The 25,665-nt window shown below is 36.7% G+C and overlaps 2 protein-coding genes across 2 annotated transcripts in view; both read right to left on the bottom strand.

Annotated features, from left to right (window-relative positions):
• ubn2b (ubinuclein 2b) overlaps positions 1-13,658 on the bottom strand; it is a 40,304-nt gene extending 26,646 nt beyond the window's left edge. Inside the window, exons 1-4 of the mRNA XM_056452868.1 lie at positions 13,133-13,658; positions 4,526-4,642; positions 1,453-1,554; positions 680-811 (exon numbers count right to left, since the gene is read on the bottom strand). Coding sequence (XP_056308843.1) covers positions 680-811; positions 1,453-1,554; positions 4,526-4,642; positions 13,133-13,408 — 627 coding nt within the window. The 5' untranslated portion in view covers positions 13,409-13,658. The remainder of the gene's footprint in view (positions 1-679; positions 812-1,452; positions 1,555-4,525; positions 4,643-13,132) is intronic.
• A 3,416-nt stretch (positions 13,659-17,074) lies between these two features.
• LOC130220647 (E3 ubiquitin-protein ligase TRIM35-like) lies at positions 17,075-22,374 on the bottom strand. Its single transcript, XM_056452867.1, has 6 exons — positions 21,609-22,374; positions 20,440-20,535; positions 19,993-20,223; positions 19,893-19,915; positions 19,692-19,810; positions 17,075-17,746 (listed from the first exon to the last, which is right to left on the bottom strand). The coding sequence occupies exons 1-6, from the start codon at positions 22,005-22,007 to the stop codon at positions 17,256-17,258; spliced, it is 1,359 nt and encodes a 452-aa protein (XP_056308842.1). The 5' UTR covers positions 22,008-22,374; the 3' UTR covers positions 17,075-17,255.
• Between the last annotated feature and the right edge of the window lie 3,291 nt (positions 22,375-25,665).

Raw genomic sequence — 25,665 nt, 5'->3', positions numbered from 1 at the left:
CTAACAGTGGGCTCAATTGCAACTTGCTCTATTATGGAGCCAGGACTAGCGGATTTTTGATGAATTGCAGTTTCAGTTACTTCCGTATTGGCTTCCCGAGGGAGAGCGGGAGGTTGCCGCTTGCTGACACATAGGCATTTGTGGCTCCGCCCTCTTCTGAAAAGGGCACAATTCAATTCAACTCACCTTTATTTCTATAGTGCTTTTACAATGTAGATTGTGTCAAGCAGCTTCACATAGAAGATTATAGTGAATTGAAACAGTGTAGTTTAGTTTTCAGAGTTTAGGTTCAGTTCAGGTCAGTGTGGTTTAATATTCACTGCTGAGAGTCTAAACACTGAAGAGCAAATGCATCGATATTGAATTTATCTCATTTGATTTTTGATCACAGCATCTCATTTGAATTTAAAGCGATAGTCATCAAAACAGCACAATTAGGATCAAAGCCTAAAAGGATCAGTTTCAGAGTTATAAAACATTATTTGCAGGTTATTTTGAGATGAACTTCACACTTGCATCACTTATCAGAGACATCACACATCAGAGACTTATTTTACATCTTGTTAAAGGAACCCCTTTAATTTGCAACCCCACAAGAAATTAGCACACATAAACGTACGCAACATAACTCCAGCTCTCTGAATCATCTGCTACAGTAGTGATGGTGCATGATGATCACCTTAATGTGATTGGACTCTTTTCCAGCATCTTCTCCCTCTGATTCAGACGCCACCCTGAACTGCAGTGTGCCGGTGTTGATGTAGAAACCGCCCAGTTTAGTGGTCAGTGACGCAGGAACCAGTTCATCATACTGTGGAGAGACACACACACACAACATCAGCTTTTAATGGTGCAAAAATCGAATACTTTCATATTTATACACTAATACAGTAGTCAACATGTGAAGTGGATCAAAAAGGTTTTTCAAAATTGTCCTAAGACAAGAATAAGTGTTAAATAGTTTTAGGACAACTTTGATGAATGCTTTTGATACACTTCAAATATTGACTACTGAATATAAACATAGATAATACAACCCAGGACACACTTGAAGATGACATTACACATCGCAAGAGGATTCAATGTAAAATAAAGGTTCAAATAAATAAATAGGAATATTTATACATTAATTGAAGAGATGTTTTTGATTATACAACTTGAAATATGCAAATTATGCCAGATATTAAGTCATGAACATGGATGAAGCGCAGTGATTCTATACATTCACAGATTTATCAGAAAATTACTTTAATTCATGCAACATTTTCTGACATTTAAGAAAAGATGTGGATGTGGTCAAACAGCAAATCTATTACAGTGTCATTTTCCTAGTCATGTGGTAATCATGTGTTATTAAACAGTACTTGAGCGTATTTCAGGACAGAATCAGCTCATGATGTTCTCATTGAGGATCAATATAGACCTCTCTCTCTCACACACACACACACTCACCGCTTCAGAGTTGTCAATAAACGGATCAGTTTCATCATATCCATAACCGATATCAATCAGATCCTGCATCCGGTCTTTCCTCTTCTTCTTAACAGCGCCTCCCTGAACATCAAAATGCAATTAAAAGCTTAATTTAAATATAATTAAAATTACACACACATTACATTCAATATTTAAACATTTAAAGGAAATATTTAATCAAAATGTTTTTTCTTGCAATTTAAATACATGCAACTGAAACTAATTAATTAATTATATATATATGAATGTTGTGTTATATATTAATTATACATTAAATATAATATTAGTGACGGTTTCATCTTGTTGATGCTCAAAGCAGAAATCACAAATGATCCGGTAAAGTGACATTGATATATTTTATTAAAAATAATCTGTTTTTTTTTTTTTTTCATTTAAAACTGGAACTTCAAGCCCAAAGCCAACAACACTACTTTTAGAGCTTAAAGAAATAAGACAAAAACACAATCATAGTTGTGAGTGGTGGGATTTAACAAGTTATAGTTAAGATTAATCATTTTCTCTGTTAATAAAAACAAACATGCGCATGTTTTACATACAAATGAGTGTCGTTGCACAAAACAAATGAACTATCAAAAATCGGACTGTTTCATTAACAGTTTTTATGGGTTTACATGCAAATTAGTAAACCGGCAATGCAAAAAACAAAACAAAAAAAAACGCATTTAGTTTCTAAGGTTTACAAGATTTCTCACCAGCAGCTGATGTCACAGCCCAAACATTTGCATTATTAGCTTAAAAATTTGAGGTGTCGAAATAATTGTTAATTGTTTGTTTAATAGTTGTTTCTTCGGTGCACTGTGATGCTGACCCAGTCAATTCGGTTCAGTAATAATCATAACCGGTTATTATGTACTGACGCCATTTATCTCATATGTGCTATGTCGCCGTAGCTTACTATGGCGAGGGAGGCAATCGCAAGTACTACAGCGCTCCAACTACTTAAAAACTCAGAAGCTGTGCACAATTTCACTGTGTGTGTTTTCTGGACAGTCTTTCACTGACACTTACAGCAGAGGTCCCTATTTCACGGCGATTGAGAGAATGAAAGTGAACTCCATTTCTCTCTCTCTCTCTCTCTTTCACAGTGGCCCATTTGACCTGCTGGCGTGACTTTTCCTCTACTTTTGGCTTAAGGCAATACTTCTGCATACAGACTAGAGTGTGTGTCTGCAGGGTTTTCTCCACTGCATCTGTCATGGATCAGCTGTGATCGCCACTGCCGTTTATTAAAGTCACTCATATGTGATGAGTGCCAGCGCGTAAGAGCCAATCGCAGCCCTTTCTGTTGAGCGTGTGACCAATCAAAGGAGTAGAGGAAAGAACTTGCTAGACAAGGCTCAGAAAGCGAGCAGGATATTTATATTTGTTTATTTGCTATAAATGCTGTCTATGTTGTCTAAAGGTACAGTTTATATATCTGACTGTTGGTATTAAAGGACAAAATTGTATTACAATTAGCATATAAATACATTTATACATTTTAATACAAGAATTGTTGTGCTGTGAAGAAAACATAAAACTGTGTATGGAAAGCATCGTCAATGCACTGTGATGCACCTAGATATCGAATTGAACTGAATCGATGGCATGATAAATGTAACCGAACCGTAAGACCAGTGTAGATTCACACCTCTATTAAAAATGTCTGAGTGAAATCTGTCAGAAGCTGTGCTTGTGTATTTTACAGAACATATTTACAGTACTATTTCAATGATGATTCTGTATCAACTGTGTGAATTGATGACATTATTTCATGCTTTTACCTAAAAACGTGTCAAACTAGACAAAATACTACCACCAGCCTTGTCTAGAAGTGCCCACTCAAGCTGGATGGACGTGTACTTGCGTACATGAATACACTGCTAGAATGCCGGTAAAGGCGTTTACATGCAAAGCCAAATTAGAATATTGGGCAAGAAAACGACCTGTTTCGATTGCATTTTGTTCAAGTTGATTTTAACCTTCAGCCAATAAAATGAACCCAGGTCATGTGTTTACATCGCATTACACTAATCGGCCTATTAAGTGGGCTGCATGCATGTTTTCGACTCCTCTAAAGCATATAAACACAGAAAAACAATGCTGAAGTCAGTTATTCTCCTTTGAGAATGTGCATTCCGTGTCGGAATGTCTGTCTTTGATCTTTAAACTAGCCCATTGCCGGGGTAAAGTCTAGATGGGATACGTGGCCGGCCGGAAGTGCGATATGTACATCAATTATAGTAGCGATGACACTGTATAACAATAATTAATATTCTTACAGTGCTGTGATGGGGGGGGGTTTAGGGTTGGGGTGTGGGTAGGCGTTAATAAAACACAATAAATGGGAAATTTACTAAATAATATAAATAATTCTCGTTAACTTCTGGCCGCAAACATATCCAATCTAGCAACAATCCACTGCCGGTTTGCCTTAGTTAAAAACAGCGCATTTCATTTTAGTCTTGTAGACTGCTCAATGTATGCGGATGTGGCTGAAAATGCAACCTCCTGAGAATGTAGAAATGAAGTGAGATGCAGATTCAGAGTTATAAAAACTCACTGTGGCGTATCGAATTACTAAATAATACAAATATTGCAAATGTAAACATTAGATGATCAGATAACAGATTGTCAGGCATACTCGCTACTGTTTGTGTCAATCTGGCAACCTGTGTTTGTCACTTCCGCCTGAAGGCATCAACTTTTTTTTTTTCCATGTCACCTCATACTTTCGTTTCTCATCAAATCTTGACCAAACAAATGCTCTCTAGTATCTGACATGCCCCGACCCCTTCAAGACGCCTCTCATTTGATGCGCTTGAGCTCAACCACTCTCACTGGCAAACACTATTGGCTGCTTTTTTTATTTTAAAGAGGAGTTACTTTATTTTGCTACTTTGTCATTTTTGAATTGAGATTACATTAAATTAGATAGCATTGAATTAAAAAATGCACGTTTCAAAGCACTTCACAGGACCTTTAATCATGATCAGCTTAAAAACATGCATGTAAACGCACTCAATGACAGGTGTCGATGTACGATACATACATATTTGCTCTCAAATTTCCTGGCGAGAGCCTCGACTTCCTGCCGCTCTTTGTCTTCGTCTGCAAACGGATCGCTGGGGTCCAGAGCTGGAGTGAGACCCTGAGGAGCTTTCCTCACCTTCAGGAGCAAATAAAACAGGTCAGACAAAACTAATCCAATTGTTTACATGCAAACAGATATGAGTTCTGCATTATGGGTTTTCTGCTACTCATCAGTGTGCAATAGAACGTCGATATTTTATTATTAGGGCTGCACTATATATTATTTAAGAAATAATAAAGGATTAATGCACTTAGGCATAAGGTGTGTCGTTTTAAACTTTAATGAAGACTAATTTCCTTTAATCATTTTTAATTGTAGATTATGCAGTGTTATTTTACATTAGGCTTGTGCCGGTATTCGGTAATGCGATAAATCACGGTAATGAATATGCACGATATTGTTATCGCGGGCACTTCAAAATACCGTGAAAAATAATAAATCCGAATTTATATTCTTAGAACGCGCCTTAGCTTATTTTCCATCAACCGCTTGAAGAAACACTGCGTATATGCTGCGCAGAACTGATGCACACTCTGATGTAAACAATCCCCGCATGTAGAAGCACTGTGTGCACACAGTGCGCGCCGCCGCCACCGCACTATAACCCTCACACGAAGAAGAAGCATGGCGGAAGGAGGAACGCTGCCGACAATTTATCCCCCTTCAGCTTATTTTCTATCAACCGCTTGAAGAAACACTGCGTATATGCTGCGCAGAACTGATGCGCACTCTGATGTAAACAATCCCCGCATGTAGAAGCACTGTGGCACACAGCACGCGCCGCCGATGCCACCGCTCTCTAATCCTCACATGAAGAAGAAGCATGGCGGAAAGAGGAACGCTGTCGACAATTTATCCCTCTTCAAAAAAAAAGTCAGAGGTTTGGAAATATTTTGGGTTCCAAAAAAATGCAGAGGGATTGCTGATCGAAGACGGTTTCCCTTTGCACATTCACTTTGATATAATTGCTCAAGTTTACTTTTATATTGTGTATTGTTTTATTTATATTTATTTGTATTTAAATGTTTGAAGTACTTTTAGTTAATTAAAAAGTTATTAAACTTACTAAGTTGACGAAACTGAAGTTTTTTGTGTTTTTTTACCTGTTTCTCTAGTAAAATTACAATATCGTGATAATACCGTATACCGTGATAAAAGCTCAATCAATTAATCGCAGCATGAAAATGTGATACCGGCACATGCCTATTTTACATCACTATTCACTTTCTATAAATGAATACTGTTATACTCTACACTGTAAAAATGCTTCCCATCATGTTGTCCCAACACAAATCAATTAAGTTGACCAAACTGTTTTTAAATATTTAAGTGGATTGAACATAAAACTATTAAGTCGCCCCCCCCGCCCAAAAAAATAAAAAAAATCAAGAATTGTGTTGTTTCAACTCATTATAACTAGTTTGAACAAGCAGCAACCATAATTTGAGTGTATATAAAAACAAAGCACTGTTTATTTCACTTTGATTTGTGCTCGGATGTTTTTAGCTATGCTTTTTTTAAATCAAATTTTATATATAATTTCCTTCCCTAAAGAGTCCTCTCAATCAATCTAAATAATAATAAACTCTTTCCTAATAAAGCCATCTGGTGAAATTGCAGGGCTCGACAATAAAGATTGCCTGATGGCCCAGGACCAGCATGCACGAGCCGCTCGGAACAGGCACACAGGACAGTTATTGGCCCGATTGGCGACTGTTTGTCAATTGCGTGCAAATTTTAGGTGCTTTTCAAACCTAGACGTTTGTTTCGGAACTTATCTCGTTTGCTCAGCTAGCGCGGTTCGTTTGGCATATGTGAATCCCACAATCGGCCTCAGATCCACACCGAAACAATTGCTCCGAGATTGCCTGAATGAGGTGGTCTTGGCTCGATTGAAACAAACTCTAGCGTAAATCGATTGTAGTGAGAAAGCGAAACAATGCAACGAATCAGGCTATATCACAGTGTATTTTGAATATGTAATTGGCATATATACTGCTATATGAAGAGAGAATGATGAGTAGGGCGGTATGTCATCATTCCTACCGACAAATTTGCGTTCTTGTCGAATACGAAAGTGAAAGCATGCTGAAACATTACAGAGAGCTGTTTATCCATTTCTGTGTGGAGTTTGCATGTTTTCCCTGCGTTCATGTGGGTTTCCTCCGGGTGCTCCGGTTTCCCCCACAGTCCAAAGACATGTGGTACAGGTTAATTGGGTAGGCTAAATTGTCCGTAGTGTATGTGTGCGTGAATAAGTGTGTATGTGTTTCCCAGTGATGGGTTGCAGCTGGAAGGGCATCCGCTGCATAAAACAAATACTGGATGAGTTGGCGGTTCATTCCACTGTGGCGACCCCAGATTAATAAAGGGACTAAGCCGAAAAGAAAATGAATGTTTATCCGTTAGAAAAATCGACAGGAATTACTATCAGATAATTTTTCCATATTTTAATTTTTTGTATTAGGCCTATTGTTTTATTAATTTCTGCACTGACAGCTCGAAAGAAAGATCAGCTTTGATCTGCATCATGATCTGACTGCAGTCTCGGTTCATCTATTATTTCTCTCAACTCAATAATTTTAGCCTAGAATGCAGAATTCTGGATTAATTGAATAATCAAATTTAGATTTTAACAAAACTTGACAACTGAAATGAGGCTATTTAAGAGAAAGTCTTACCTGTCGGTTTTATATTTGGTGATAATATATATATATATATATATATATATATATATATATATATATATATATATATATATATATATATATATATATATATATATATATATATATATATATGTTTTTCTTTTTGTCCTTTAAGGTTACTTACATCACAATTGTAATTTTTTAATTGTCAGTTGTATTTAAAGAAAAGTTATGCTGAAGTTGTGTTGGGTTTTTGACACATTATTTAAAATATGTGGCTAAAAAAATAGCTATTAACTTATTAAATTATTAAATTAAATAATTTTTTGGTAAGGCCAGTGAAAATTTTGGCAAGGCAAGTAAAAATCTCAACCACTGACCCAGTAGAAAAAAATTATTAGCGTTGAACCCTGAATTGTATTCATATTTGGCATGTCAAGATAAATAGATTTTTGTTGTGTGATATATTGTCAAAGAAATGATTGCAATAAGTTAAATCATAATAATTTTAAGATCTAGAGCTAATTACAACACCTTTGAACCAGCAGTAGTTTTAAAGAAAGCTTGAAAATACAACATTTCTTGAACGATTTATAACATGTCATTAAAAATGTATTGAGGTCACGTCCATGTATTGCATGATAAGTTGATATATTGATTATTTTGACAGGCCTAATTGTAATATATATTGCAGAAAAACAAATCAAAGCAATTTAAGATTTTTCTTAAAGGCTCAGTTAAATTCTAAACAGGAAAATTGACATTATTCATTCCTTTTCATTTAAAGATACACAAATAAAACTGTACTTCAAATGAAAAATAAATCTTTGCAACCTTATCTAAAATAAAATAACTGTAGAGTTTAAACATTGCATCTTATTATATTTTTAAATTATTATATTGTTGTTTTATCCAGTTTTATGTTGTATTTTGACACTTCTGTTATTTGGCAATGTTTAAACTTTACAGTAATTTTATTTTTTAGATAAGATTGCAAAGATTATTGTTCATTTTATACTGAGCCTTTAATTGTCATTTATAAGGGATTTATAAAGCATAAATAGTCCTCACTTTAGACTAGCTCACAAAATTGCATGAAGTTGAGTTAATAAAGCATTTATTAACATATTAGTTAACTATTAGTATATGCCTGAATAATAAGATATGTAAATGTTGATTTCAATAGTTTATTATTCATTTACTAACTCATTCTGAATGATCCTAAAAACCCTCAACTACTCTTAAATACAACTGGTTTGTGAATAATGCGATACTTAATTTAGTAATGAAAAAAAAATCATTACTAAGTATGAAAATACAATTATTAAGCACATTATATAGGTGCTTATAAGTCAAGAATACAGCATTTGTAGCTGCAGTTACAAACTGCTTACTAACGTTTATTAATGTAGAATTAATGCTTAACAAATGTTGAATTCACTATTTGCTAATGCTTAATAAATGATTTATAGTGTGTAGTTATAATAAAGTGTTACCGATTTTTCTAATATAGCGCAGCCCTATTTTATATCAATATGCAATACAAACATCTATATAACATACCTATGTGCAACAACCGTAAAGACTTTCCTTATTCTAAACCATCTGAAACTGTATTTCACACCATTTGTTTTTATTCACCTTTCAGCAGCATGGCAGCATCAAGGCTATTTTCAAGGCGATCTCAGAATAAATGACAAAAGGTTTACAATTAACAAACAGTCATAAAAGACATTTCAGACTAACACTACACAAAAACTACTAAACACATTCAGATGATGCTTTCATCATTTCTTTTAAGTGATGGGTTTAAGTGTGCAGGTACTTTCTGAAAGTAACCATGCTATTATATTTTCTGGTATACAACTATAATAATAGTCACAGGCTAAAAACTACTACACCACTCATCGTTCAGCTAAATCTGGATCTGCCGTTACTATTATAGACTGACGTGTTGGATACTTCTTTAAGGAAGTCAAAGAAGAGACAGTCCACTTTGGTGTCTGCATCAAATTTGAGATTTTTACATGCATAGAAAGCATAATAAATTCAAGTAATGCGTTTAAACTTTGGTTTTAGGCAACTTTGATGAAAATAAAATGTCAAATTAAGGTGAAACGATGTTCCTTATTTATTGAACAATTAAACAAAATGCTTATTTTGATTTATATTAAATAAAATGTAGAAATTAGTGTATTGTCATACTAATATTTTTACATTTTAAAAAACACGGACAAATGGGTAAAAAAACTAGTGGTTAAGAAAGTAAATAAATACATTTGGAAGCTTGACAACACGTGCACACAAATTCTCACAACACATGCAAATACAGAAATGTGCTGCAAGTTAGGAAAGCACATGCTCATAGACAAATGCTAATAAATTGAAAAAACAAACATGTTAATTTTAAATTTGTTAGTATTTTACTCTATATGCATACTACGAAGCTAAGGGTGTCACGATTTCGAAATTCATGCTTAATCTCGATTATCGAATCAAAAAATGGAATCGTCGATGCTGCCCCGCCCCTATGTCACGTCAGCAGCAGCTTGAATTGCCAAGCGGAAAAAAACTCACGCATGCGCGTCAACCTAACAGCTACAACAGCCACGAGACAGCATGGCAACTGCAGACGCAGGAGACCCATCGAAAGAAATTGAACCCCCTCCTCTTTCACTGAAGTCGCCGGTGTGGAAGTATTTTGGATTTCCAGTGAGTTATGTTGACAACGTTCGTGTTGTCGACAGAAAAAAACACAGTTTGCAAGCTCTGCAATGTGCATATACCACATTATTCCACCGGCAGCACGACTAACATGGCTGGGCATCTCCGCAGGCACCACAAAAACATAGATGTATCTGTTAAACCGACAAGTGTAACACAAACTACTCTCCCGTCTTCATTTGGAATAAAACTTCCAAGCAACTCAACATGTGCAAAGGCAATTACAAGCGCGATAGGAGTATTTATAGCCGCGGACATGCGACCTTATTCAGTGATAGAAAACTCAGGTTTTTAGCATTTAATTAACGTGCTAGAACCGTGCTAGAAATGTTAATAAGCATTTTATATTTGACAATGTAGTGTGTGGTATATTGTGAACAAAGGTCAGATGTTATTATATTGCATATACGTCTTAAAATGGCATAGCTTGTGCTTTAAAAAGTTTTTTTTGTTAAAAATCGAGAGTCGAATCGAATCGTGACTTCAGAATCGAAAATGTAATCGAATCGAGGATTTGGAGAATCGTGACACCCTTATACGAAGCTTATTACTGCCATAATTATGATTCTTGCTCTACACTGCAAGATTTAACTAGCATTGACACTTAATGAGATTTTGGAGTCATCTGTGAATCATGTGGAAAATATCTGGTATTGTTTTTACTTCGAAACATTAACTATTAAACTGATGTAACAAAAACTGTTTGTTTTTGTGTGTACTGTGTATATTTATTACGTATATATAAATACACGCATGCATGCATATATTTGAGAAAAATATAAAATAAATATATAATATAATAAAATAATGTTTGTTTATATTTAGATATGAAATATACATGTATATGTGCTAAACGTTCGCTCCTGATAATTGAATCCGGTTTTAAGCCCATAACCGTTTCCACTGAGGTGAAGTTGGTTATGATTAGGCTCACACGTGCGCAGATTTCATTATTAATCCATTAATCCATCATTAATTCTGTTTATTTACTTGAGTAAATGTGTGTAAATCTATAGTTATTCAGTGTTTTAATTAATTACAGTGATATTATTGACTAATGTGAAAATGTTCATCTGATTTATGTACAATGCAGTTTGTACAGTAATATTTTCTGTCTTAAGTAGAGATATTATATAAGAGATTTGCTTTGTTTACCAAATAAAGTGAATCTAGTTGGATTTGCATTTTAAACATTAAATAAAAGTTAAAAAGATTTTATTTATTATTTCACATATTAAGATTTTAGTTATGATACTCCCAAAATAATTACACAGAAATCCGCAGATGTTTACCAAAATTCTCCACAGAAATACCAAAAACGTCCGCAGAATTCATCTGGCCCTAATTATGAGCAATTCCAAAACTCAAAACATAAATACACATAGAAAGTATATGTTAACATTATATTGAAACATCTCCTTATATTTTCTAGAACAACTGACAACGGAGTTATGGGATCAGAAAAATATCAATCTGTAAACATGTTTTGTACTTTAAATGAGGAAAATAAACATGCAACATGGACGTGACTAAAAAAGTATGCGAGTTTGCAGTATACAACACACTTTGTAGAAATTCTGTGAATTAAACTGCACAACCCAAAAGAAACGATGCTAATCAAACAGATAAAATATGGATCACTATAGAACAAACGTGATTGACTCTATTTGACATTTCTGCATATATGAGGGGAAAAAAAGTGTCGTTATGGATGTGACATCTCTCGGTTATGGATGTGACGGATGTGAAATTGCCACTTGCGTGACTTTGGTAAATCAAATATAATTGTTTGAAAACATTGACAAATATCTTTGAGCATTTCTAAAGTGCTGTAAAATACAAGCCTGCACAAAAAAAAAAACAAGAAATGGTTTCCATATTTTGGTTAAAACTTAATTTTTTTCATGGCCAGGTTGACATTTGCATGGAATTGCTCATTGTCATTAAAAAAATAAATAAATCACCAAAATAGTGAAACTCTTTCTAGGGTTTTTGTCTATTCTTGTATTGTACTGTAACAATATTTGACAATTTTTTTTATATTTTCTAACAATTATATTTGATTTACCAAAGTCAGACAAGTGGCAATTTTACATCAGTCACATCCATAACCAAGCTTTTATCTCATAAATGCAAACATTTTAATTAAATCTAAAATTTTCTGATCCCATAACTCGCTGGTTAGTTGTGTTGATAAATATAAACAGATGTTTCAATATAATGGTGACATAAACTTTCTCTGTGTATTTATGTTTTGAGTTTTTACAACAAAAGTCATAACGCTGGAATTGCTCCACCATAAAACCAATTTGACCTCAGTTTGTCGACAAAGTACAGAGTTAAAAACAAACTTTTACCAAAAGTGTCTCATCTTATTTACTAAAAGTTATTCTGACAAATCAGTTCGGTTTCAATTCCATAGCTATTTCCATTGAGGTAAAGTTGGTTATAAGCAATTCCATGCAAATGTCAACCTTGCCATGAAAAAAAATGTCATTAAAACAGCAAAACCCTTTCTAGTTTTTTTTTTTGTGTCGGCTTTTATTTTACAGCACTGTAACAATACTCAAAAACTGTCAATGTTTTCAACAGTTATATCTGATTTACCAAAGTAGCACAAGTGGCAATTTCACATCCATAACGAAGAGGCCTATAACAAAGCTTTTCCTCATGAATGCAAAAAAATTATTTAAATAAAATAAATAATTTTTGTTCTATAGTGAGCCAACTCTTTTTATTTTAATTAGCATTGTTTTGGCGGTTGAGTAGTTTAATTCACCAAATTTCTACAAAATATGTTGTATATACTAGCAGACTTTTTGGTCACATCCATAACGTATGTTTATTTTCCTTATTTATAAATATATAGATAGTTTACTGATTTTTTTGATCTCATAACTCTGTGGTTAGCTGTTTTGGAAAATATAAACAGATGTTTCAGTATAATGTTAACATGCTTTCTCTCTGTATTCACGTTTTCACAGCAAATGCCACATCCATAACGCTGGAATTGCTTGAATATAAAACTAGCTTTACCTCAATTTGTCGAGAAAGTACTTAGTTAAAAACAAACTTTCACTAAAAGTGTCTTAAGTTACATCTTGTATACTAAAAGTTGCTTCTGACCAATCTATCGGGTTTTATAACCATGAATCCGGTTTTAAACCCACCATAACCGTTTCCAGGGTCTCACCTGCAGGCTGGCGGTGATCAGCTCGCCGTAGTTGAACTCCGCAGATTTCTGCTCATTCGGCTCTGACAGGCTCAGGTTCAGGCGGACGGTGCGTTTGGGTTTGCCGGGATCCGTTGCCGGTTTCGCGGTAACATTACCGAACACCCCCCCGCCGGTGACACCAGGGCTCGGTTCATTCTCCTCATCCTCCCGTCGGCGTTTTTTAGTCTCGGGCGCCGCCGGTGTGGTGCTGAAAGAGGCGAGGGTGACGAACGGGACTTTTCTCGGGTCAGCCATTGGACTCTCCGGTTCTGCTCGAGCCCGGACACGCGCGCCCCTGACTGTTAGCTTGAGCTAAAATTAGCGCTCACACTCCCAAACAATACTTTAACGCTGACACGAAATGAAACGAACTCCGTTTTAGGTCATATATTATTTCCTCTCTGCATTCGCGTTGATTCCGTTTCATTTAGTCGAGTGTGAAAGTAGTTTTTGTTTGTGTGAAATCTCGGCTGCATCTGTGGCAGCCATTTTCAATAGCTGTAAATACAGGATGAGGCGGTGGGGTCACTGAGCATGCGCAGTACGCGCGCCGCTGGAACTCGACTAATCAGAAGTCACACAGAACTCCAAGACCCGCCCTCTGGGGGAAGTCTAGCCTGAGAGGGCGGAGTCAGTGCTGCGCGCGCTCATGGCGGGAGATTCAGAATTGAGGGGGAAAGCAATTTGTTTTTCTTGTATTATTTAATTTAATGCTGTCGACACGAATGCAGAATACAGTATTCTGAGGAATAAATAGACATGTTTATTCTGTCATTTTGTACCAGTTTATAAGTGACCGGTTATTATGACACTTCTTAAAACAAGACTGATTTTAACTGTAAAATGCTATGTGGTGGGGCAGAAATGATCTTAAACACTGATTTTATGGATGCATCAATATGGGCAGAAACATTCTCCATGTGTTGTTATTTATGACAAAGAAGCTGAGGAAAGAAGAAACACCAAAGGAAAGTAACGAAATATTTATTAGTCTGAGATGTAATATTGACGGTGTTGTTAAATGGTTAGTTACATTTTTAACTCATTCTTAAGGACGTTAAACTGATCACTATAAAACATAACACGTGTTAAAGGTGAATAATTGAATAGTCAGGCATTATTGTGATGAGACACAATAATAATTTATATTTTATATATATTTTGAATGATGGTCTCATTCATTTTCTTTTCGGCTTAGTCCCTTTATTAATCTGGGGTCGCCACTGCAGAATGAACCGCCAGCTTATACAGCACATGGTTTTTTTAAGCAGCGGATGCCCTTGTAGCTGCAACCCATCTCTGGGAAACATCCATACACACTCACTCATACACTACGGACAATTTAGCCTTCCCAATTCACCTGTACCACATGTCTTTGGACTGTGGGGGAAACCGGAGCACCCGGAGGAAACCCACACGAATGCAGGGAGAACATGCAAACTCCACACAGAAACGCCAACTGACCCAGCTGAGGCTCGAACCAGTGACCTTCTTGCTGTGAGGCGACAGCACTACCTACTGTGTCGACAATGATGGACTCATTAATGATAAAATATGAATGTAGAAATGTAAAAAAGGTCAGTTAATACTTAAAAATACACAAACCTCGATGTTAGTGTTTGCTGATAGTATTCTAAATAAATTACATGATTTGAAAATTTTTACTTAAATTTGTATAATTTAGAAAATAGACACATTACAAAAAAAAATAATGAAAAATATGAAATACACTGCAATATGAATTGCGGTGAATTGTATGAAACAGCAACATTGAGGATATGAAGAATCATGAACATATAAGCAGCAGGTTTATTGTGTACAAATAATAACTTTAAATATGAGAGTATTTTTTATTATTTTTAAGTTTCTACTATGTATTTCATATTTACTTATTTTTTACTTAATATTAATTTATTTTCATATTTACTTAGCTGTTTTTTTTATCTTCATGAAACAAGAAATCACGTAATTGATTAAATTAAATACATTTCTGAAACTGATATTGGTGTCCCATGTTAGGGAACACAGCCACAGAATACAGCCATCTGCTGGCTGTTTAGAAAAGGAGTTACTACTTTGAAAGACAAAAAGTGGTATGACCAGATATATCCAGCAGAGGGCCATAGACATCCATTCATTTTTGTCTGGATGTGGCTATAGGTTTCTAACTTAACTTTATATATTAATTTAATAAAACATATTGAAATATTTTAAACAAGATCAGCACACATTAGTGCACATTACAATTAGTACTTCTGTTAAAGGATTTGATTCATAAACATTTTCAGATTTCTTGCAGATGTTTATATACTCACAGTGTTCAGCAAATATGAGTACACCCCTCACAAATCTCTCATTTTGATATATATTTTTTTAAAACGGAAGCTTTACAATATAATATTTGCGTATATACATTAGATTCGTCAGCACTGAAGCCAAATCTGGAGCTAATCTATAAAATAGCTTACGATAACGGTCCAAAATTAGTACACCCCAGTTTATTAATTTTCTTTTCAGCTTAGTCCCTTTATTAATCCGGGGTCGCCACAGCGGAATGATCCACCAACTTATCCAGCACAAGTTTTACGCAGCAGATGCCCTTCCACCTGCAACCCATCTCTGGGAAACATCCATAAACTCTCATTCACACTCATACACTATGGACAATTTAGCCTACCCAATTCAACTGTACCGCATGTCTTTGGACTGTGGGGGAAACCGGAGCACCCGGAGGAAACCCACGCGAACGCAGGGAGAACATGAAAACTCCACACAGAAACGCCAACTGACCCAGCCGAGGCTCGAATCAGCGACCTTCTTGCTGTGAGGCGACAGCACTACCTACTACACCTCGTTGCTCGCAATTTATATGTTAGAGAAAAATATTGAAAATAAAATAAAAAAAAGCAAAATTCAAGTAAAAGAAAAAAAAAATTATAAAATTTTGTTGAATGTTTGTAGTTTGTAATTTTTTTGCCAATATTTCTCATGAATTATATGATACTATTTATTAACTTTAAAGATTTTTAAAGATGTTTGGTGTCTAAAATATTACTTTAATAAATATTTCCATTAAATAAATCTGTTTTATTCAAATGCACCAAAATATATTACCCATATTCACTTAGAAATGGATAAAAATAATATTTTTCAAAATGGGGTGTACTCGTTTACATTGAGCACTGTATATAGATTTATTTACAAAAAAAATCTACAAACGTTCTCCCATTCATTTCAATTAAGTTAGTATACTTAATTGTTTTTACATATGTAGGAATGATGATACAGAGTTTGTGACACAAATTTTAACATAACAATATGTGCATATGCGCACCACCAGAACTGTGCATGTGTATTTATTTAGTAATTTAAGTGATAAGCTTATCCACTAGGGAGAAATCGTGCGTACTTTGGGGCATCAAACATTGAAGCAAGTGTAAAAAGTGAACAGACCCAATCTACAGCAACTATGGAGGCTTACATGATTGAGAGATTGTGTGAAGAGTTTTGAAAGTAGTTACAATTATTTGTAAAACTTTGCCATGATAGATTAAAAAGACATTTCTGTGGATTATAACTCATACTCAGAGACTTTGGCTTTATGTGCATTTTTTTAACCCACCAAAAGCAAATTTTTTAGTGTGATAGAACATCTTAAAAAAAAAAACAAAAGCAAAATTGATATTAGTGGCCAGCTGACAGTAATAGCATTTGCAAAAGCAACTGTAACTAAACAGGACAATTGTAATATCTGAAGAGGGGGCTAGGTGCAATACATTTGGGGCATTTTTTTTGCTCTATATATACTGCACTTAGCTGCAAAACAATATACAGAAACAATCATATGCATTCTTCACTTTGATTTAATTAGGTCACTCCCAAACCAAAGGAAAAAGGACAAGAAACGTTGCCTAAGGCAGTCTATCTAACATTAGAATTAACTACAATAAAATGACTACAATATCAAAATGTCACTTTTAAACATATCATAAATAAGAAACTAATAAATAACTGATAAATAACAAACAATAAACCACAGTCATAAACCATACAGTCTGTTAATCTGTTTATGAAAGAAGACGCAGACCTACAGGTGTAACTTTCACCGACTACTGAACGGTAAGATCCTCAGAGAGGACATCAAACTATACAAAAAAGGAAAGACATAGTCAGTGAAGGTGGTTGTGAAAGTGTGTAGATGCGTGTTTGTTACAGGATCAGAGAAAGACACTGTTCCTCTGTCACAGTCCAGATCAACTCTCACATACTCAAGATCCTGATTAACATGAAAATCAGACCTTACAGTACAACCATACTGCACACCCCAGACACTAGTGCTAAAGAAAACCCATCCCCTCCTCTGGTTTGATGCTGTAGTTACTCCAACACTCCAGCATCGACTCTCTTTGACCTCCACATCCCAGCAGTGTTTTCCTGAGGTAAAACCCTCTGAACCCAGAACACACTCATAATAGTCAAATCTCTCTGGATTATCAGGAACAGGTTGATCTATTCCAGTGAACCTTACACTGGTCAGATCATCAGACAGTACGAGATGTGGATTTGCAGTGTTTGGATCCAGAATCACAGGAGCTGAAGAGACACAATCAACAGACACAATCAAATTATATGTTCATATAATGATCAGTTACAGATAATTATGAATTATGACACTCAAACCTGTGGGCAATGAAAGTGATACCTGGATAGGCACGATTGGGAGGAACATCCCTAATCCTAGTCCAAATGGTGTTTTGTTGTTAGATTTCTGTGCTAGTTACAATTTGTTCATAACAGAAAATGATGTTTAAGCATAATGGTGTCCCTCAGCGCACATAGCACCAAGACACCCTATAGGCCAAAGGTTGATAATCAACACTGTGTTGATTCATCTGATCTCTGATCATATGTCTTGTACACTTGGGTTCAGAGAGGGGCAGAGCTGTTAACTGATTTCAACCTGGTGGTGAGTTGGATCTGCTGGCAGAGGCTGGACAGATGTGGCAGGCCCAAACAAATTGAGGGTTTGCTTGTGAGATCTGGGTTAAACATATGTCATAGAGATTTTCAACACTAATCTTCAGAAGAGCTCTGATCAGATCCTGGGGAAGGCTGGAGGCTGCGGCCTCTGGTGCCTATTATTGCTGCAATCCTTGAACCCAGTGGTGGACAACGGAATCACAGCACAGCATCATGCTAAGGAGTCCTATAAGGCCTGGTTTGCTTGAGGTGCTCCCGAGGCAGCTCATGGGTACCAATAGGCAAAGCAAGAACTTGGGCCTAATAAGAATTCTGGGTGACATGTAAGAGGACTATTGATTGGTCTCAAAGTGATACCTAAGTGATACCTTAGGAAGGGGAATTTTTCACCAACACTGGTCATACTTTAAGTGGGGAGCTGTTGACCCTGACTGGGGATGTTGCCGGATGGTGGAAGGGATACTTTAAATATCTTTTTAATCCCACTGACATGCCTACAGAGACTCGTCCCTCACCAAAGCTGAAGTCATTGAGATAGACTGTAAAATCTGCAATGGCAAGACAGTGGGTATGGAAGACCTGCCCTGAGTACCTCAAGACTCTAAATGTGGAAAGCCACTGGACTTAGCAAATGATGTGGTCCAACTACTGTGTGTTCCAACTACAGAACCTTGAATTTAAGAGGAACAATGTGTTTTTTTGTCTAGGCAGTGGAACACTGGACCAGCTCTATTGCTGGTATTGTTTGCTGTTGAGTGTAACGTGGTGGGGACAAAAAAAAATTGCCCCTCCAAGTCTGAGGCCCTGGAGCTTGACCAGAAAAAGGTGGCTTGCATTCAGGTTGGAGGAGAGCCCTTGCACCAGGTGGAGGAGTTCAAGTAACTTGGGGGTTTGTTCACAAGTAAGGGATGGATGGAAAATGAGATTGACAGATAGATGGGACAGTGGCAGCAGAAATGCTATGTACTGGTCTTTTGTGGTGAAGAATGAGCTGAGCCAAAAATCTACTCGCCTAAGAACTCTCGTCTATTGTCATGAGCTTTGAGTCAAAAATAAAATTACAAGATCTTGAATGCAAAGGATCAAAATGATCTTCCTTCACAGAGTGGCAAGGCACACCCTTACAGGTCTGTCACTCATGAGGAACTCAGAGTAGAGCCACTGCTCCTCCACATTGGGAGAAGTCAGATGGGGTGGCTTGGGCATCTGTTTCAGATGTCTCCTGGATGCCTGCCTGAGGAGGTGCTCTGGGCTTGTGCTACCAGGAGGAGACTTATAGGTAGACCCAGGATACTTTGTAGGGTCTATGTCTCTCAGGTTGTTTGACGACGCCTTGAGGTCCCCCTGAAGGAGTTAAAGAAAGTGTCTAGAGAGAGGGAAGTCTTGGGTTCCCTGCTAAGATTGCTGCCCCTGCGACCTGGCCCAGATAAGCAGTTGAAAATGGATGAATAATATGATCGTTACAAACTACAAATTAAAACAGTATTTACCACAAACCCAAATAAGTACTACAGTGAAACACTTTTTTTGTGTAAGTAGAGGTGTTGTATAGACTCACTATAGTGGACGATGTCCTGCATCTTCTTCCAGACTCTGAAGGGCAGGTTCCCCAAGTAGCGAGACACATGAATCAAAGCTCCAGAAGGCGTCTGTGGATCCGGCTGTGAGATCTGGACTCTGGAAGAACATTCAGGAGTCAGAACTGCAGTGGTTTTGGCTTCAGAAGCAGAGAGAGCAGAGACACCAGCAGATCACTCACCTTTCCATTGAGACTGGAAACTCCTGCAGAACAAACACACAACTGATCATCAAAAGCTCAATCCATCATCAATCAATCAATCACTGATCTGAAATCAGACCTTTAGAAAGCAGACGTCATTGGCTTTCAGCATCTCCTCCGTGTGTTTGATTGTGTGTGAAAGAGCTGAGATGTGTGTGTTCATCTCCTCCAGCTTCTCGTTCATCATCTGCTTCTTCTGCTCCTCTTCCTCCCTCAGTGCAGTGATTGTAGCTTCTTCTTCATCTTGGAGAAACTGATGAAGCTTCTCAAACTCATGTTTAATCTGATGCTCTGTGTGCTCAGCTTGAAACTGAAAGAAAGTAACAATCACTTTTAATAATCAACACGTCAACAATACATAATGTCCATAATAGACTCATATACTCAAAATAACAGGTCTTGAAGCTGACTGATGCTTGTCATTAACAAATTTTTTTTAACTGCAATTCATTAAACTAAATATATCAAGTCATAATTGTGTCTCCAGCAGCTGCAATGAAAATGACTCCTGATTTCATTTCATCACCTTAATGTGTTGAAGAGTTTTCTCAAACTCCTCTTTAACTTGCTCCATGTGTTTAAGTTTGTATTGTAAAGACTCCAGTGCTGTATTGAGCTCCTCCTAGAATTGATCAGATAAAAAATATACAAAACACCAAATTATCCATTTTAATACTGAGACTTCTTCTACATTTTTTTATGTGTACATAGTTTACTACATTAAATACTATTTAAAATTGGGTGTGGCAAAATGGCTCGATAGCACCACCTATAAAATTTAGACAAACACTAATTGTGCTACGATTTACATTCTTGTCCAAAATTGGTAATGTCCCAATGCCCACAAAAAAGGTTCTGAAACCAAGCAGTCAGTTATTTTGCAGGTGTTGTATTTTAACAAACTACTTCTAGACATTTAATCAAATACACACCAAACACAAGCAATGTAATCTAAAGGCTTAGGCAATGTTTAAATCCAAATATCTTGAGTTTTCGTTGAAGGACTTGTCCGGAGCGGCCTCACAAGTTGCAATGTTTCACTTAGAAACAGGACATGTTGTAACTTAGGCATAAAATGTTCAATCTGCCTCAAATTTAAAATCATTTTATCATTCATTTATTAATTTTTCCCTTGGCGTAGTCCCTAATTTATCAGGGGTTGCCACAGCAGAATGAACCACCTCACATCATTTCAAATCTTTACAAATTTTAATTGCATTCATAGATGCACCTTCTGGCAACTGGAGATGGCATGTTGTGCATTATTTTAAACATGCAGAGTACAATGTGCCACACACTTTGCAAGTTTGGAAACATGAACACATCCAAAGACTTATATTCCGTTATAGTCATAGTGCCACCTGCTGACAGAAGGAAGTTTTGCACAAATAATTCACTGATATATTCCCTATACCTAAATGGACACAATTCTCTATTGTCAACGGGCCACCTGCCAGCAGTGAGCATGGGTGCTAGGAAGATTTCAATGCTATAATGTGATATTGTGTTTGAAGACCTGAACAATGTAGTATGAGATGTACACAGAATCAGAAGACATCAGTATGGGACACAGTTTATGCAATATTAAGGTAAGTAAAATGGCAGAGAGAAATACTGAGTGCATGAATGTGCTGATATCTGTGATTATGGATACTTACTGTTCTTTACATATAAATGAGGAAACCCTTGTCTTACCTTGCAGGAAGAAACCACTTCACTGATGGGTCTGAATTTGTGATTCTCATGTTGTTGTGAAGTAAAACACACCACACAAGCAGGTTGTTTGTCCTCCAGACAGAAGAGTTTGAGCTTCTCACTGTGTAAACTGCAGATCTCCTCAGATGCTGATGAATGTCTCTCATATCTCTCCTTCAGGAACAACTCACACAGGTTTTTTAAAACAAGATTAATAGGAGGATCATCTCTTGAAGAACTCCTGCAAACAGGACACTCCTGAGTTTTCTTGGTTCTCCAGAACTGTTGAAGACACTCTCTACACACACTGTGACTGCATGATAAAATAACAGGATTCTTGAAGATTTCACAGCACACGGGACAAGAAAGTTCTTCTGCAGAAATATTTACTGAAGCCATTTTGACAGTTTGAGCTCCAGCAATAAGAACCTTACTTTCCACATAATGGTAAATAAAACTAAAACAAAGATCTGCTGCCTGCTTAGAAACAAATATCTCCAAAGTCCTTCTTGAAAGTGTTTGACTTCATTCTCCACTAATTTCTGATTATTTTTTAAAATCCAGTACAGAAAGGAAGAGAGTCACTGTGACACAAAGGAACAATACTACATCAGTCTCTTCCTGGTCAGAGCTGTAAAAGGGTGGAGCTTCTATCTCGGAGGAACAGGTCTAACAACTTCAGGACGTCAGGCTAACAGACACTTTTAAAAAGAACTTAAACATTGAAACTCTATAATGCTACAAAACCTAGAATCACATTATGTAATATTAGGTAATGTTTTCATGATAAATAGAAATATAAAGGCAGCTTAGTTTGATTCAGGTTGGAGCTGAACTCTGCAAGAAAGTAAATCTCAATAGCCAAAGGTGTTTAGCCCTTATATATATCATGCTAGCTAAAAAAAAATAGGTACAAAAATAGTGTAATAATAATGAGTTGCATACATATTCAAGGCTGTAAAGCAGGGGTGCCCAAACTCAGTCCTGGAGGGCCGGTGTCCTGTAAAGTTTAGTTCCAACCCCAATCAGACACACCTGGTCTAGCTAATCAAGCTCTTATCAGACTTTCTAGAAACATCCTCAAAGGTGTGTTAAGGCAGTTCGGACAGCCCCGCTGTAAAGCAAGCACGACACTCTGAACAATAGCGAACTGAGGGGGGGGGTTTAGGTTGCTTGGCAAACTGAAGACTGGGGTCCCTGGTCTGTACTACCAAGGTCGACAATCCGGGGAGTGTACGAAAAAGCTGAGGATAGGGGTCGGGTGGGGGTGGGATGAAATTCTGGGAGACAACTAAACGGGAGATGGGTCTGAAATACGAGAGACTCCCGGGAAAAATGGGAGTATTGGCTGGTTGGTAGGAAGCTAGGTCAGGCAGCACCAAGCAAAACTGGGTTGAGCGTGTGCCTTTTGCCTTATGCTACCAATGTAATGCTTTATTAAAATGTTTTATACATTGTAGACAATTTTATTATATGTCCTTACTTTGCATATGATAATGGTAATGTATTTCACGAATGTCTATCACTTATTTCGTGTTAGGATCTGACATTCAGCCGCACTGAAAAGACATGAGGTGAGGCAAGCAGTAGCTCTCCCGCAATGAAGGGGGCACACATGAGCTCATGGTTCTTCTTGTTCGGTTGTTCTTCTGCGTTCTTCTGCATAGTAAAGTTCAATAGGAGTCCGTTAATTTATGCTCTTCTCTGATGGACTGCAAAAATGGTGGATGCAATATATCAGCTCAAAAATTTCTCAAAATTGGACTTTTAATCAAAACGTGAATAAATAATGGACGACCAATGCCGGAGCTAAAGGGCTTGCTTCAAAGGAGGGGACAGAAGATAACTCGATCATTTCAAAGTAATTCAAGTCATTTCAAGACTTCATTTACAAGTAAAGGTAAGACCAGTGTGCGAATCCTGTTTGTATGTGAGAGAGAGTGCATGAATTTGGCATGGTGCTTTGTGTCGCTTGTTATAACGTTAGGCTGTATGTAGTATCCAGCTAAGTGTTTTTTGGGAGGCATACTGGATCGCTAAACATTTTACATTCTTCCTTGGCCAAGTATGTACCTGCTATGTGTATAAAAACAATCGGTAGTTGGCAAATATATTAGGTGGACATGTTTGTAAATGTGAGTCTGGCCTCACCAGCCACAAACCTCACCACATGTCACTTATCTACCTGAATAAACATTCCAGTCATGGGGAATATTACTTTTTCAGAAACTCAACTTTTTGTTTTTTTACCTTACGCTTATTTCCGTGGCCGCCATTTTAAAACACGAAAGTGAGGCTGCGGTGGGATGAAACCCGGAAGTATAGGATCAGCACTGTAAACACTGCAGCAACATTCTGTTGACTACAAAGGTCCAGCTGTTTCAAAGTGCATATGTGGTGTAAACATCACTTTAATAGCATTCAGTTTAGTTTAATTTAATGAATTAAAAGCATATTAGGCATCAAACAACATCACAATCTCTTTAAGAGTAAAACACTTATGTCCTCCTAGGCTTCAGTTCATGGCACGTGCGCTCATTTTCACGTTAATTCAGATGTACAAAGAGAATATGCGTGGGATTCTGCGTACGCAGTGTTTCATACATCTGAATTTTTTTACTGCGTACGCACATTTACAGCTTTGTGCGTACGGAATGTTTTAGCATGAATTCAATGCAAGTCTTCGTACATGAGACCCCTGGTGAGCAATAAAGAAATGCCGTCTTCTGTAGCACACCCTCGTATTGTCTTCAACAGTATTGTCCCTGTACTGAAGATTTAGCGACGTCCATTTCCCGCTAACATTTAAGCGCCGCTGAGCTCGTTCATAAACAGCGCTGATTTGCCATAGTATTCACCAGTGCACAACAGAAATGACTGGCCATGAAGTTCATCAGTTCACCGCTCTTCACTGAGTGCAAACACAGATACACTGGAGCGTATTAAAGCCGTAAAGATCAGTTGATTCATCAGCGGATCACTCGTCTGTGTTTGCACTCGGTTAACATCAGTGAAGTGAGGTGAACTGATGACCTTCATGGCCAATCACAGTCTTATCTGTTGAGCAAGTGAACACAATGGCAAATTAGCGGTGTTTAAGAACGCCACCATCAACAGTGCCTTAAATGTTAACAGGAAATAGATGTTTATTTAAATGTCAGCACCGAAATTCAGTATGGTGACTAGTCTAAAATAGTGAAAGAATCAGTTTGTTAACTTGAGTTTGATAAATGGCATCTAAACCGTGTGTTTGGGAAAGAAAATGTTAGCTAACTAGTGCCATTTCCCTGAACGTAGCTGAAAATTAGGTCTGATATCCCTTTTTCCACTACTCATTTAGAACGAACCTTCGGGTCACTCAGACAGCGGTGAAAGTATACATTTGTGTCACTTTCTCTTCGCTGCTAAAGTATACAGCCAGGTACAGTACATAACAATCCTGTGTAACTTGGCCGATACTTCCGGGTTTCTTCCCACCGCAGCCTCGATTTCGCTTTTAAAATGGCGGCCGTGTGAAATCAGTCGTTTAATGCAACAATATGCTACTTTCTCTCATGGCTCCTCCTTGTGGTCGATAAGCACAATTGCCTGTTACCTGTGTCTTAAAACTGTTGCAAATCATGTGAATTTGTTGACAGAACCAGCTGTGTAAAGTAATCTGTGTTACACTACACTGTTTCACAAACATTATAACCAGTGGTGTAGTCCTAAAAAAAAAGGTGGTGTACTATTTCCCACCCAATCCAAATTTTTAAAAGTAGGCAAAGAAATGACGAAAGTAAATGTTTCTTTGATTTTTTAGCTATATATATTATATATATATATATATATATATATATATATATATATATATATATATATATATATATATATATATATATATATATATAAATGTATTTTTTTTTAATCTAGAAAACAAAAGCAAAGCACTCTTCAAAACCCCAAATACTAGACTATTCTCAAGTACATTTTTTTCCATGTATTGAATAAAACTGCCACTTTTTGAATTCATAATAGCATGAATACAATCATATTAAAAACGTACAGGCAAATTTAC

The sequence above is a fragment of the Danio aesculapii genome, chromosome 3, assembly GCF_903798145.1.
Source record: "Danio aesculapii chromosome 3, fDanAes4.1, whole genome shotgun sequence".
Taxonomy (NCBI): domain Eukaryota; kingdom Metazoa; phylum Chordata; class Actinopteri; order Cypriniformes; family Danionidae; genus Danio; species Danio aesculapii.
The sequence above is the reverse complement of the archived record's forward strand: the minus strand, read 5'-3'. Positions and strand labels throughout refer to the sequence as shown.

What these genes read in the sequence shown, in the direction of transcription:
- LOC130220647 (XM_056452867.1), bottom strand. Translation starts at nt 22,007, where the DNA reads ATGGCTTCAGTAAATATTTCTGCAGAAGAACTTTCTTGTCCCGTGTGC. An exon ending in AAACTCTTCAACACATTAAG is followed by an intron (nt 20,224 to 20,439) that starts GTGATGAAATGA and finishes ACTTTCTTTCAG; the next exon opens with TTTCAAGCTGAGCACACAGA. An exon ending in TTTCCAGTCTCAATGGAAAG is followed by an intron (nt 19,811 to 19,892) that starts GTGAGTGATCTG and finishes ATGTTCTTCCAG; the next exon opens with AGTCCAGATCTCACAGCCGG.